At 43.8% G+C, this 14,789-nt stretch overlaps 1 protein-coding gene across 7 annotated transcripts in view; it reads right to left on the bottom strand.

The window, feature by feature from the left end:
* Positions 1 to 14,789, bottom strand: part of col15a1b (collagen, type XV, alpha 1b) — a 75,634-nt gene that overhangs the window by 7,169 nt on the left and 53,676 nt on the right. For 5 of the 7 annotated variants that reach the window (XM_064331288.1, XM_064331289.1, XM_064331286.1 and 2 more), the window contains 22 exons: positions 14,606 to 14,659; positions 14,297 to 14,332; positions 13,891 to 14,025; positions 13,716 to 13,775; positions 13,169 to 13,204; positions 13,045 to 13,077; positions 12,365 to 12,427; positions 11,794 to 11,829; positions 11,618 to 11,701; positions 11,033 to 11,098; positions 10,528 to 10,563; positions 8,374 to 8,436; positions 7,545 to 7,634; positions 7,414 to 7,449; positions 7,041 to 7,094; positions 4,450 to 4,506; positions 3,633 to 3,692; positions 3,478 to 3,519; positions 1,990 to 2,017; positions 1,171 to 1,248; positions 1,020 to 1,045; positions 480 to 578 (listed from right to left, as the gene is read on the bottom strand). In XM_064331288.1, coding sequence (XP_064187358.1) covers positions 480 to 578; positions 1,020 to 1,045; positions 1,171 to 1,248; positions 1,990 to 2,017; positions 3,478 to 3,519; positions 3,633 to 3,692; positions 4,450 to 4,506; positions 7,041 to 7,094; positions 7,414 to 7,449; positions 7,545 to 7,634; positions 8,374 to 8,436; positions 10,528 to 10,563; positions 11,033 to 11,098; positions 11,618 to 11,701; positions 11,794 to 11,829; positions 12,365 to 12,427; positions 13,045 to 13,077; positions 13,169 to 13,204; positions 13,716 to 13,775; positions 13,891 to 14,025; positions 14,297 to 14,332; positions 14,606 to 14,659 — 1,272 coding nt within the window. The remainder of the gene's footprint in view (positions 1 to 479; positions 579 to 1,019; positions 1,046 to 1,170; positions 1,249 to 1,989; positions 2,018 to 3,477; positions 3,520 to 3,632; positions 3,693 to 4,449; positions 4,507 to 7,040; positions 7,095 to 7,413; positions 7,450 to 7,544; positions 7,635 to 8,373; positions 8,437 to 10,527; positions 10,564 to 11,032; positions 11,099 to 11,617; positions 11,702 to 11,793; positions 11,830 to 12,364; positions 12,428 to 13,044; positions 13,078 to 13,168; positions 13,205 to 13,715; positions 13,776 to 13,890; positions 14,026 to 14,296; positions 14,333 to 14,605; positions 14,660 to 14,789) is intronic. The other 2 variants (XM_064331291.1, XM_064331290.1) reach the window with 2 other exon arrangements.

Raw genomic sequence — 14,789 nt, 5'->3', positions numbered from 1 at the left:
TTTAATTGTCTCGTGCTTGTTTTTTCCCCTGAGAACCGCCTCATTAATCTTTGAGTCAAGGTTTGCCAAATGGCTCATTTTTAAATCTTGAATAATCACACAAGCCAAATCCCCATTAAAACATTTTGAAAATTAAAAGGAAAATCCCAGCAATTAATTTTAATGAAAACCAAACAAAACATCAAAAAGTCAGTGTGTGCCACGTAAACAAGAAATCACATTTGCGCATAAGGGCCTTTTTAATTCAACGAATGCGATCGGATAATTGTTTGTGTGCCCTGTTGAGTGTCTTTAGCGTACTGCGTGGATTACACATGGAAACTGACAGGAGGAAAAGGCCGGCCTAATTGGAGAGGGATCTCCCTTGTAAATGGTTAGAGCCGCTTAGGGCGAGCAGGGGAGGGGTCTTTCACGAGTGAGCGAGAGTAAGCTGCTTCAGGAGCATGGGCGGATGCTTCCGAGGCAGAAGCGTGACTCACCACCAGGCCCGACCTCCCAGGAACCCCAGGCGGGCCTGGAAGTCCAGCCTCCCCCTTCTGACCCTTCTCCCCTCTGTAGCCGGGGATCCCTTTCTCACCCTGAGGGCCACAAGAGAGGCACAGGTTAAACATGGCGGCACCACTGGCACCCGACTCTTCAGACTCTAAGGATTCCATAGAGTCAAAGCTAAGGAGTCGTAGCACTTCCTTGCATTGGATGATGAACTGAGAGGGAGTGCGTTGTCTAAATGAAAATGATTATGAAAAGAGTATATTTACATTTACATTTACATTACATTCATTTGGCAGACGCTTTTATCCAAAGCGACGTACAAAAGTGCATTTTCATGATCGTAGACAACTGCTGAACACGGGTTCAGTAAGGTACAATTACTTATTTTGTACAGCTATTTCTAGCCGAGAACAATGAACACTATCCTGTATATGATATGATATGCCTGATATGAAAAGCTAAGCAAAATGTAGTTTAAGTTCGAATTTATGGTTTAATATTGAGAACTGAGCATTTCTCAAACTTACCGTAACACCGTTGAGAAGCCAGGAATCTGTGAGAAGAGTGAATATATAATTACTGGTCTGGTAGAGATGGTTTGGAAAGTACACCTGAGTGTAACAGGAAATACTGTCTCCAGCACGTAATATGAAGGGGCCGATGCGCCCTGAAGCTTACCTGAACTTCCTGGCAGGCCTGGCCAGCCTCGATCTCCCTTATCCCCTTTGGCTCCCGTCCTTCCCCTACAATCAGACCCTACAAAAACCGCGTTTAAATGTTTACATGGGGACTAAACCCGGACCATCTTCCCCTGCATGTTAACCAATTAGATTAGTTCTATAATTAATAATATAACATAATAATATATTCCAGAGGTTTTATTATGCATGGATTCCTAAGCTAGCTTTTATGTGAATTCCCACTGGCTACTTGTCACTGTCTTACGGATGAGCAGTCTACTATACATTGGTATCACCGTTGAGACTGTAACACTCAAATATTGAGACTTGGGCACAAAACATAGAAGGAGTCTGAAAGCCTTGTGGTTACAATGACACTTGACACCAGGCTGTTGTTAAAACCTGTGTCATTTAGTTCTTTTTTTTTTAATGGGTACAAGGAGTACAAGGCATTAAAGATGGATGGCTACAATGGGCTTGGAATAGAATGTTGTCCTGAAGCTGAATCTCAGCACAGACACTACCAGGGATAATTGTGTTCATAACTATCCATACCTTCTGTATGTAAAAAAAGAAGTAAAATAAACACACACCGTAATTCTACATAAGGTGCTGGTGACCACAGTGATTATACTAAATAAAGAAATAAACATACCTTTTGTATGTACCCATACATTCACATTTATGTTACCAATCCTACTGCAATACTGTGGTAACACCTGGCAACTTATTTATGACAAATAAATAATTATGAAATGTTATTTATTATTTTCTAATAACCAAATACAACAAAAATATCCATTCCAAATGTGCTCACCTTCTGTTGAATCTGTGTTCCCATTAATCTGGACAAGACCAAATGAAAATGTTAGTGTAAATTTCAGATTTCTAGATGCAGTTGTTAAACCAAAAGACAACCATGCACCCAAGTAATAGAATCACCCAAATGTCTGAAAAAAAGTATTTTCTTAAGAAACAAATTACAGTTTGTAATGAAATAGATCAAAGTAGAAAACAGTTTTTTAATCAGACATGCCCTTGAAACCTAAAAAATTGAAACGATAACATTCAGTTCAAACATTCACAAGTGAGTGCACATGTGCGTTTGCGTGTTTGAACCCACATGCAAGTACATGTTCATGTGCATACACATCTGTGTGGATGTCACAACACTGAATTGTATTTCACCCTGGACTTAATTGACGTGCCTTCTTTGCTGGAATAAAGTGGTGAATGATTACAACAGCATTCCAAACCGTTGAAAGAATGCTCTTAGGGATCCGCGCACGCTGGTGCGCTGAAATTGCACAATCACCGTAGGCTGTGATTTACCTCAGGGCTTTCACTAGCTTCAGCCATTTCGTTTACAATGGAGTGACTCTGTTAGTCTGAAACTTACTCATGACAACCCACAAAGACAACAGTGCATAAAAGTGCCACCAAGTTAAAGTCAAACGCATCCCAACAAGTATACAAATATCAATACAACACAAGGTGACCCTCTGAAAAATCATTAAAGCCTAATTGTATTTAAGATATTATCCACCCTGCCATTTTAAATATGGCTGATCGACGAGGGATTTCAACATTGGAGCGCCTTAAGGTGCTACAGAGAGTGAGAGAGATATAGAGAGTGAGTGAGAGAGTGAGAGAGAGAGGCATATCTACATTTGATTTTGAGGGTCACCTTGCGCTTTGGTTGTTAGTCTTTACTCCATGACACACACCGAAAGAGGGCCACACGACTGGAGACACACACCATGCAGCATGCGGAGAGACCGTACTGCAACCATGCCCGGTTCAGGTTAACACCCAGGGATGCAGCAAGCACATTTTCCCCTTTATTTTCTGCACACCAGCACAAAGCAGGCTATACTGTCTGCTGATCTGCTATGCACAGCCAGCATTACACTCATTTGAGCCACTACACCAGCTGCTATATATGAATGGAGAGGAGTCGATTATTATTCCTCAAATATACTCTCTTTGCAACGTATGCATATCCACTGTAGGGCAGGGATGTGGGGTGACTGTAGCACACTCACTTGCTGTTTTGACGAGGTCAAATTAAAACACGTTTGCAAACAACATGTCATGCTTTATGCTGTGGTGCTGTGGACCAGAGTAGGGGGCAGAGTTTAGGGGACAGTCGGGACAGAGGGGAGAGCACAGCAGGGAGAGGGCAGACTGAGGCAGGGATAGCTGTCAGGTGTCCACAGAGCAGGCGGACTCTGACAGACCAGGCTGCCCCCCCTCCCCCAATAAAAACCCCCGCTCGGCTGGCCGAGGACTCTCTTACACTTACTGGCGTTTTGCAGTGTGGTCTGGGAGGGACCGGGAAAACTGTCTTTAAAATTTAGAGGAGAGCAGTTCAGTGCACAGAAGAGAAAAGTGTCCTCTATCATTCAACAGTGACGGCTAAGAGAAGGTGACTGAGAAGGAGGAGGATCTTTCACTTACTCCTTTGGGGCAGTTGAGTGGTCCTGGGCGACCAGGAGGGCCGGGGGGGCCGGGGGGGCCCTGTGAACACAAACAGAGAGGCTGCTCACACCCCACATCTTCAGCCAGGTGAACGTACAGCCCAAGAGGGCTCATCACGAGAGCGTTATTTCCCCAAAGGAAAGGCACTGAAAAGCAGTGGGTCCCAAGCATAATGGTGAACTAGGCATCACTGGATTCTGACACCATTGATACACATATGTTACCAAAAAGGCCGTTTCCACACAAATACTTTGTTCACATATAGTACACATTGATTAAAGGTAAACTTCTCATTTCATCATCATCAAATAATTCATTTTTACTTAGATTATTGGTATAGGGATCTTTATGATCCATGCAATTTGAAAATGTATTAAAACAAAATGTGTGGTGTTTGCAAAGGATGTTGAATATACACTGAATGATGTGATCTGTCTGCATGTTACAGCTTCCGCTGGGTGGTGTATTATGTTCATATGATTTTAATGTGCTAATTTTCGCTGCCTTGCTGACATAAAGCAGGCATTTGTACTTCCAATCCATTTAGTGAACTGAGCCAGATTTATTATCCAATTTTGAAATGTAAAAAAACATTTCTTGGGTTTTGGCCACAGCTGTGGTATGAGTACGCCGTTAAGGGGGCTTTAGCAGTGAACTCAAAAAAACAGCTGCGCTGCGAGAAGTTTGGCCGGCAACGGTGATTAAGAAACCTGTGGGACCGTGCCAGTCGACATCAAATGAGAGCGTTTCCTGACTGTTTGTTAACAGCCTTGTTTCCGGAACAGACGAGGCTCACCGGCTGACTGACAGAATCTCCCTTTTCTCCTTTCTTCCCCAGCATTCCGGGACGGCCCTGGAACAGAGAAAATGACACGGCCGAAAAACATTACTGAGAGATCGAGGATGTCAGCGTGATAGCACGCGAAGCTAATGGTGTTTTTTGCGCAACGCTGGTGCGTGTGGAAGTCCCATCGTTGTCGAAATGTCAAAGAGTAAAAAAAGTTGTAATTATCTACGGTAGTGCTGATTGATCTTTGGAGTGCCTCCTACTATAACGACTGATCACAGCTTAATTAACCACAGAAAAGAAAGATGACATATTATACGCCTGAAGAAGGCGAGAGCTGAAACCTTGGATATTTTTTCACTTTTAAACTGTTAAAGTTACAACCTCGAAGATTTCCGTTTCGTTCTCTTTGGCGGTACCAATGGCGAGAAGCGGTAATTGCAGGTGTGTTTATGGACCTCACTTCCCATAGATCCAACCGGATCCAACCAGTGTGACGTCAGTCAGTTGGCACCTGGGCCACGCCAACTATTACATTTATTATTTACTGAATAAAAAAATGATTGTTATACAAGTAACGTTATGTACATACTCATTCATTGTCTAACATTAGGCTAACTTAAGCTGTATTTACACTGCCGAGCCGGGTTAAAATGCTGTAGCAGACCTGGGGTAGAATTAGAGATGATCAATTTCCACAAACGTTCTTTATCCACCTTTCACCCGGTATGAACATCTTTACACTGCAGAGATTCGCGGGATTCGCTGTGGTTCGTGAAATTATGTATCTCGTGCACAATAAACAGTCTTTTTCGTGAATGACTGTTGTGTGATATTGTTGCCTTGTTTCTGGTTTTGCTAGCTAAACTGTTCGAGAATAAAGCTGAGCTGGGTGTTAAATTAGCAATCAGAACAAGAAGAATAAAACAAAAACAAAGGAGATTTCATCAAAAAAGGGCATCAAGGCTGAAGGAACATATGAGGAAGCGTAATTAAATAACAACGCGAATCAATACTGCCATATTCTTTTATTTAGTTTTCTCCGGCTTGACATCTTTACACAGAAATCAGACCCGCTCTACTCTACCTATACCCCGGCTTTATTCAGATCAATATATTGATGAACTTGATGGTGTACATAACGATAACGCTAAGGCCAGTTCAGATCAATGATTCGCAAAGAGACGAAACGGTTTTAGAATGTTGCAGAGAAAATTGCAGCGGTGTGAACTGGTTAGTTGCAGAGCGTCTGAAGCCGTTTGTCTCAAAACACCCACCTTGTCAAATCGCTAAGTGCAGTTTTAGAACGTTTACAAATCAGACGTCTTGGAATTTTGCAGGTTGCATCCAGTCTCGTTGCGAATCACTGATCTGAACTGGCCTTTAGTTAGCTACATTGCAACGTTGCAATAAGGTAGCATTGCATTTGATAGACGGTTTGCGAGGTCGGTACCGGTCGGTAGCGTTAGCTTGCGTTTTTTCTAATTGTTAGCTGACATTAGATTGTGTTAATTACATTAGCTAGCTAGCTAACGCAACGTTACGCGATATGAGAGATGGATACTGTGATCAACGTTGTCTAAACTAATGTTGCCTTTCTTGACATGGTCCGGTAGCTAGCGTTAGCTGTGCAAATAGCTATGTAATTTAGTAACGTTACATTGTCATCAAATTTAATACGAAAACTACATCAACAAATAATATGACCTCTCATGTTACACAAAAACTTATTAGGGTTCCATAACCCCCCCTGCCTTTCTCTGTAACGCTAGCAGACACCGGGAAAAAACAGTACGCCGCTCACACACAAGTGAGTTCAAGAGCGAGCCTGTTGCATTAGCTCGGCCTACCCTCTCTGGCGGACCAACCACTGATGGGTGATGGAAAATGCGTCACTAACTATGCGCCGCTTGTGAGTTTTTCCCGGGAATGTCGCCACAGACACCCAGTTCTTTAATCATAAATTATTATATTAATAACAATAATAATATAAATTAATTTAATAATAGGCACAATCACCATTGTGTTACCTAATTCAGCGATAGATAGTGACTTAACAGACATTTATTTTAATGAAAATCTTCGAGATTATTACTTTAACATACATACAAAAAATCATTTCTGTGTGTGGCCCGCAGATTTACTCATTTTATAGCAATTCAAAGTCATCAGCAGCAGTACCATTGTCGTCTGTGTGGGTGTGAGCACTTCTGCTGTCAAGTCCATTCACTAATCAGTACATTTACAAACAATCTTAACCAATTCTTCAGGACTAAATGTTTTTCTCTCAATCGTATGCTCAAAATGCTAAGCATTCTCCTCACTCTGCCAGAGACAAGCTGAGCTACGAAAGCTACAGTACTGCAGAGCTGCACTGAGTAGGGGAGTCCCTAATTTGACTCTGTGGACCATAACCCTTCCTCCCTGGGTGACATCATGACCAATTATGCACTGTTCCATAAGAATCCCAGCCTTAGCAGCCACTGGTGCAGAGTGAATGATTCTGTGGTTCTGTTAGCCTTCTTGTGTCCACACAATATAATATTTAATCCTTGAATCGTAAACTGTGTGAAAGAGATAGATAGGTAAACATTACGTACCGGGCGTCCAGGGAACCCAAATTCTCCTTTTGGTCCCTGGGGTCCAATGGGGCCCTGCAAACAATCCACCCAACTTTGAGCAGAACTCTTACTACGCATCAATGTGTCCAACAGAAGGTGTGCCAGGGAAAATCCGTTTTAAATTTAAACATTTAAAATGTGGATTCACTTGATCCTGGTCTGACAGCAGACACGTTTCATTACATTTTTCCTTAAATTATCTTACAAACACTTAGGGCACTGCATCCATGGCCACAGTGCTATAAGCTGAAGATGGAAAGTGTTTCATTGGATACATTACACACAAAAATAGAAAAGGGTTTACTGTGTTTACAGTATAGACTACAGGGAAGCAAATTTAGAGGAATCTTACCATGAGTCCAACTGGGCCAGGGAAACCACGTTCACCCTATATAACACATGAGAACTTGGTGAGTAGATCATTTTGGAAATAGATTAGTCCAACCATGTGACCTTTGAACTAGGAAGTAGAACAGCACTGACCTTGATTCCCTTGGGCCCCTGCGGCCCTCTGAGTCCAGTCATCAAAGACCCGTCGGCGCTGATGGTGACCCCAGGTTCGCCCTTTTCGCCCTGCACACACACACACACACACACACACGTGCACACACACTTAGGTAATGCACAACACATGCATGTGCACCACCTAAAGTCCTCTATGACCAAACACAGCTTTAGATACTGATCTCTCTCAAGCTGTTCAGTGTCTGGACTGGATGTACTGTATATTTCCTAAGAAGATGCAGGCTGGCATGCATTAGTTGGACCAGGTCAGATTCAACAACTGGCTTCAAGCTGTCTTTTAATTACGGTCCTAATATTTTCATTTGAATACATTTACTGGTCTACAAACCTTAAGTACTTTGGATTGCATATGCTAGACAACATACTTCTTAAGTGTTTTTATAGTAGAAACTACTATAATATTTCTTAATGGATTTGATCACTCTAAAGAAAAGGTGTACAGTCTTATCCAAAAAGGGCCAGTGTGTGTGCAGGTTTTTGTTGTAGCCCAGCACTAAGACACCTGATTCTAGTTATCAAAGTCTTGATTGAAAACCACGTTAAGTTCTGATAAGAGTTTACTCAGGTGTTGTAATGCTATGCCAAAACAAAAACCTGCACCCACCCATGCAGGTCCTTTCCGGGGTGTGACTGGACACCCCTGCTCCACGAGTCACCCATTCATGGTGAACCACTGTTGCAGAACAGTGAACGTAGAAGCAGGTGTGTCTTGTGCTTGCTCTTTCAGATCCACCATACCCCATACAGGACACGGTCCACACCTCCACCTCCAGCCCGTGTTCCTTACCTTAAGCCCCGCAGAGCCCTGGATCCCTGGAAGCCCCATGTCCCCCTTCGGGCCCCTCGGTCCCTGGAAACGGAGGAGAAACGAGGAGGGAAATCAGTACCAGCCTGGCAGTGCTGCAACAAAGAGGCAGCACCACCAGGTGCTGTGCTGTCCGCACACGCACGTGGATCTTTTCGCCCCGTGCAGTTAACACCCGGTCATTTGCAAGAACCAAAACTCCACGAGCATGTCGCACCAGCAACAAAGATATCCTCCTTATAGCAGTAAAAGACGGTACACAAATATAAAGCTAAGGGTTGTATACTATGAACAAGGGCCATTGTTTGTACACAGAACTGTGCAGAGAAGAAACTCTAGAAACCATTACGCGTTCACATCTCTCTTATCCACGCCAGACATCGGCTACCTACCAATTTGTCTTTTCGACAGCAGGGAGGAAGCAAAATCTACAATTATTACCGATATAAAAGACAAATGACGGAGACGCGATGCTTTTTAACTGAGAGCACCGAGGCAACCTCTCCCCTGTTTGGCTGAAAAGAAAGCGAATCCAATTTCCTTCCGTCCTTTGTTCGAGATATTCAAAGAAAGAAACCACAAACACGGCCGATAATTTGAGAAGGTATTTTCTTGTGGTTGTAATACTTGTGTACTGCGGCCAGACGAGCTTTGATCAGAGGATATGAAAACTGGCAGGTTTGGTCCAGTCAAACCTCTTTTGACACAAACTGTCTCAACAAGTAACACAATGAGAATGACTTAAGATCCACCGTCTGACTCTAAGGCAATTATCAGTCAAGCTCACATGACAAGGAGACAGTGAAAACAAGCAATTTGTTCGCTTCCAGGATGGTTTACCACTAAGCCTTTCAGCAATTAAAGACAAGCATGACATCTAAGATCTAAAGCTACAGCTGAAAGAAAGCATGTCATGTTTGTCACGTCACATTCTGCCAATTTGCTCTTTTTCGAGACAGTTTCCAAGCAACAGTAATTTATTTATTTTGTTGCACTCTCAGGTCCAGAATACTACTATAGTGCACTGCGGACTTATCGGGTTTCTGCCTCAATTTACCGGCAAACCTTCTCACTCTGAATGTCACAAAACACTGATTTTGGAAGTTAATGGGATTAAACCTATTAAATAACACTGCCAGATAATGCACAAACTGCAAATACACATTTCCCTTTCCAGTGACTGACCTCAGTGTGCCAATATAATAGATTGCTTTTTGTCTCTAGTAATTACTACAATTGTTGCAGGCTTTCTTGAGTGAGGGACTGCATGCAACCCACAGTTAAAATGTGTGTGTTTTTAACACTCGAATGAGAAACTTCACAGAAGATGGCGTCTAACACTATTAAATAAATGTCAAGCATTTTCTTCCCGTAAATTTAATCTCCATATATTTCCATTTATTTCACATTTCTAACAACTGTCTTATTAGTACAAGATATACAAAAACTAAACACTGAAATACACTGCCGTCCCATTGTCATCTAACATAATCATGTCCAACTTTAAATTGATGTTTAAATTCTTTGGAAGAAATCAATAGAAATCAAAAAATGTTTGCTAATTAAACCCTAGAAGTGGACTTTACTGAGCACAAACTAAAAGCAGGGAATGTCCAACCAAACACCTTTGAAAGAGATGCTTTCTTCAGACAAAAACCCTAATATACACATTAAGTTTAAACATGCACATCTGCACAGAGTTTTCTTTATGTAGCTCTTTATTGCCTGTAATAGAGATGAAACGCAAGGGAAGTGCTGCTTCCAAGCCAAATAACCATGATGCAACAGTCATTTCTGGAATGGATACAAAGCAGAGGCCCCGACACAGAGGACCCCATAAGTCACACAGAAATGCATACACTCACACACATTAAAACACCAACACACGTGCACGTACAAGCACACTCATAGGCACACACACACACACACACACACACACACATACACAGGCACTCACACACACTAAAACACCAACACACATGAACGTTCGCACACACTCATAGGCATACACACACATACACACATACGCACACACACACACAATCACAGACACTAAAACACTAACACACACACACACACACACACACAATAAAATATGCAGTCACGTTTCTTAAGGAACATTGGAAGTTAGCTTACAGGAAATCCTGCTCGACCTGGCAAGCCTTCAGGTCCCTGCAACATGCAAAACACACACAAGCAAGTACAACATGCAGATGTTAACACTGTTAACTGCTAATGCTATTAAAGCAGGGCCAGCTGCAGCCTGCAAGGTCTTCCCACAGCACCACAGCTGGGATGATATGAGGTGTTTTGTATCATTTTCTGACAAACAGGTACAGTATGAAAATGAGTTGCCAAGAATACTTGACAACTGGCCGTACTCTCCAATATGGAAAGACCTATCCTCACTGACATTTTAGGCATCGATCAAAGCAGTCAATAATTAGGCATTCATGCAACGTGATAAGACAATCACTCAAAAAACATTACATATGCAAAAGAGTGAGAAAAGTACGTGCGACGTGCTTGTCTGTGGAGCATCAGGGCGAGTTTTATTCATGTCACATGCGTGCTGGGAGTAAAGCTGGTCTCTCATTGGTGGCGTCTGAAGCTGGAGTTCAGCTGCAACACAAGCACTCACCATGGGCCCCGGCGGTCCCTGCATCTCCGTGAGGTTAAAGGCTCCGTCGGTGTCGTTGAGCAGGAGCTGAGGGAGACACAGGAGCCCATCACATCAGAGCCACCGGAACTTTCCACACCCAGTCCACGCGCTCAATCTGACCCTGCGGCCGGTCTACAGGTGCATACGCACCAAACTTAAGTGTGGTGCGGCGGTAAGGAGTGTTGAACAAACCCAATATACACCGCTTCAAAAACAAAAAATCATTGCATTTCCATATACAGTAAAATGTCCAGTTGTCAATTCAACTCTCATAGGGTACAATACGAGTACAATAGGAACCATACAGTATGTGCTCTGTAAGCGTTGATTTAACACTGAACATTTTACTCTGTACAGATAAGGGTCAATGACCCAATCCAGTAGTTTATCTGTTCAATTATAGCCCTGTCAGGTCTGCAGTAGTACTCAGGTGTGAAGAGCCAAGCTAACTGGACACTCCTTTGTTGCAACATTCTCTCATTATTGCTGCCATATTGCAGTGCAGTCATGCCTGATAATGGAAGATTACTGGAGAAATGTCTGCATTAGGAAAGGACGGCTCACATCTTGGAAGCTGGTCATTGGCCCCGGGGGTCCGGGTGGTCCAGGAGGACCTGTGACACTGGACCCGTCGACGCCGCGCTCCCCCTGTAACACAGAGAACATTCCGCTGAGGTCCGGGAACACGGGGGCCGGGCGGCGCGGCGGACGGACCTGATGGCGATGACGGCGCGTCGTACCTTTGCTCCCGGACTGCCCTTGTCTCCCGTTCCTCCCTGCAGAAAACAAACAACCGCGACGGTGAAAACCCACAAACACCGGATGGACCGACTCTGCTCTCTCCCACTGACCTTCGGGTCAGCCTGCACTTTTTTAATAAAGCGAAATGGTTTTTGATTAAGTTTGGGCAACCTGATCTCGGGTCAGTTCATAGGAGACAGGACATATCCGGCAGAGACCTCAGAGAAAACAAGGTCGAGGTATCGCGCTTATACGTGAGCTTCATTCTGTTCTGCTCAACAGCAGACAGTAGCTTTAGTTTGGTGCCACCTAGAGTTGGACCTTTGCTTAGCATCAATATGTAAAGCACTTCATAGATACTGCCAATAAACTACTAAATTCAGTATCAAATGTGTGTAACTCAATAGCAATCATTCAGAATGCATATTTACAGTACAGACATATCTCAAAGTATATAACCTGGGTGAATCGTATGGCATCATAAGCCAGGTCTAATGCCAAGCTACAGATTATTAGCATTAGCATAAAGGTACTAGTTTGAAAGCAGCAGATGCTGTGTGGTGTACTAACCCTTAATCCAGGTACTCCTGCTATACCTGGGTTGCCATCTCTTCCTGGATTACCACGCTCACCCTGAAAGGACAGAGAAGAACAGTCAAAAGAACAATAGGGGACAAAGAACCTTGCTTGGGGACTGAAATGTAGTCTCATGTGTTTGCAAGTAAGATCAATTACACGGGAGGGCAAGAGTAATATGCAAGCTTTATTGCTTCAAGAAAGCTGTACTTTACATTAATCAAAAAACCAGATCTGAAGGCGAAGACCGCATTGGACATTTGGTCACAATCTTGCGACCAGACAGACCGATACACGTGTTACGCCTAAACAAGGTTTTTCAAACACGATTGATAATGTGCAGTATCTAGAGAGGGGAAGTCAGGGAGGTGTTCTGGAGAAGGTTTGAAGTGTTTGATCAATGCAAGACTTCCAGAGCTTCACACCTGCATCGCACGCACAAACAAGCCAAACTCACTGCAGCCTTTCCGTTCTCATTAATGACAGGCCTCTCAGCCTTAAGGAGAACGCAGAAGGGGTTAAAGCCCGCGTCTGGTTGACCTGCGTGTTTGTTTTGCACAGATGGTTTTAGTGGAATTCAATGAAAATTAGTGGTAATGGAAAGCACATTGTTCTAAATGGTACATTTCCTCTCTCTGCGAGATGAATGAGAAACAGTTGCGTGACGGACCCACCTTCTCTCCCACACCGGGCTTACCGTCGGCCCCCTGCAAAAAAAAAAAAAAACCATAAAAAACTTCACTGCCTGTTTCGGGGAAGAAACGGTATGACACAATGGTCTAAGCAAGGTCTCCCTACCTTGGGCCCTGGGGGGCCAGGAAGGCCTTGAGGTCCCTGAGAAAGAAGAAAAAGAAATAAAATAAGGTAATGAAGTTCAACAGCATCGCAACCTCTCACCAGAGCTGCCCTACATGGACGAGCGCAACTCAGCGGCCTCTCTCTGGCTCGGGGTGGGGGGGGGGGGCGATGGATATCGCTGACAAGGCCATGCTTTTAAAATGGAAATGATCAAGGCTAATTTTTCTGTGTGTAGCTTTTAAGACGCACTTTGGGTGGTTTTGCAAGATGATAAAACCCAAGGAAACATTTCAGCTGCACCTATGTTTGGATACTTCAACGAAAGCTCTGCTCTTGAGGCTTGATTGTTCCTGGTCTGCTCACTTTTAACACCCTCCCAGGAGTCCACTTTGAAACACTTTCAGAATTTTGCCAGATCAGATACGCTTGGGAAATGTAAACACAGTCCTTTAATCAAGCTCTTTTTTCATGTTGCAGGAAGATGTCGGTCTGTTATGGGCTCAAGCTCCTCTCCCATGCTCTCTCACTCACTCGCCCACTCGCTCACCTGTGGGCCTTCGGGTCCAGGCATCCCGAACCCACCCAGTCCTCCAGAACCTTCCAGGTCCTGCACGCAACCGATTAACAACAACAGTGAGATCATGAGCAAAGAGCAAAGGCTTCTGGGACGGAAGGGCAGCATGTGATTGGGGGCTCACTTCATTGGACGTTTCAAAGCTCACCTCCATGTCCAGGGCAGAGCCCGGTCCTGGGGGCCCTGGTGGTCCTGGCGGCCCCGGGGGCCCATGTTGGCCAACGGGGCCCCTGGCCCCTTCAGGTCCAATAGGGCCTGGGAGCCCTGGCTCTCCCACCTCACCCTGAGAGGAGACACAGAACCTTCTGTGAGGAGTGTGTGTCTGCGTGTGCGTACCTGTGTGTGTGCACCGTGCACGTGTGTGTGTGAATTGAGGTACGGGCTTTCAGATTAAAATCTTGGCCAAAGGAAAGAAATATAAGTATTGAACGAAAAAGCAAGATCAGTGTGTCACTCCACTGCACTACTAATTCCATATCCCTTTTCTCACCATCAAAACTTGCAAAATGTTTTGTATTAAATTGAAATTGAACATTCTTTCAAAACATAATTACCTTCAGTCCAGGTGGTCCAGTCAAGCCCGGATCACCCTGCGAGATAAAGCAACACATATTACATACAGTACAGACACACCCAAAGACATACCAGGAAGACAAGAACTGTTTAACATCACCTAAATTTAATAATCACAACCACCTGTCACCGAATACCTTTCAAAACACATGATGTAACTAACACGCTTTTGTCCATACCAGCGTTAGGCGAGTTTTGCTGAGCAGAACAGCAGAGAAACAATACTTTGACCATAGTGCTTAAATTTGTCAACTTCCCCCAACTCTTGTGGTGGCTTCCATCCAGCTTACCTTCTCCCCTTTCGCACCTGCTGTTCCCGCTTTTCCATCAACTCCAGGGGGTCCCTAAAACAGGCGTTATAAATGTCATGAGGACTCTGCAGTCCCACCAGTCAGCAGTTACAGTTTCACTGCGATTCAACAAATTTATGAACAGGGAAAGCCTGACATACTTTGTAACATCAAAATGATGCTA

The sequence above is a fragment of the Anguilla rostrata genome, chromosome 4 (assembly GCF_018555375.3).
Source record: "Anguilla rostrata isolate EN2019 chromosome 4, ASM1855537v3, whole genome shotgun sequence".
In the NCBI taxonomy this organism is placed as follows: domain Eukaryota; kingdom Metazoa; phylum Chordata; class Actinopteri; order Anguilliformes; family Anguillidae; genus Anguilla; species Anguilla rostrata.
This window is presented reverse-complemented; position numbering and strand designations above follow the sequence as displayed.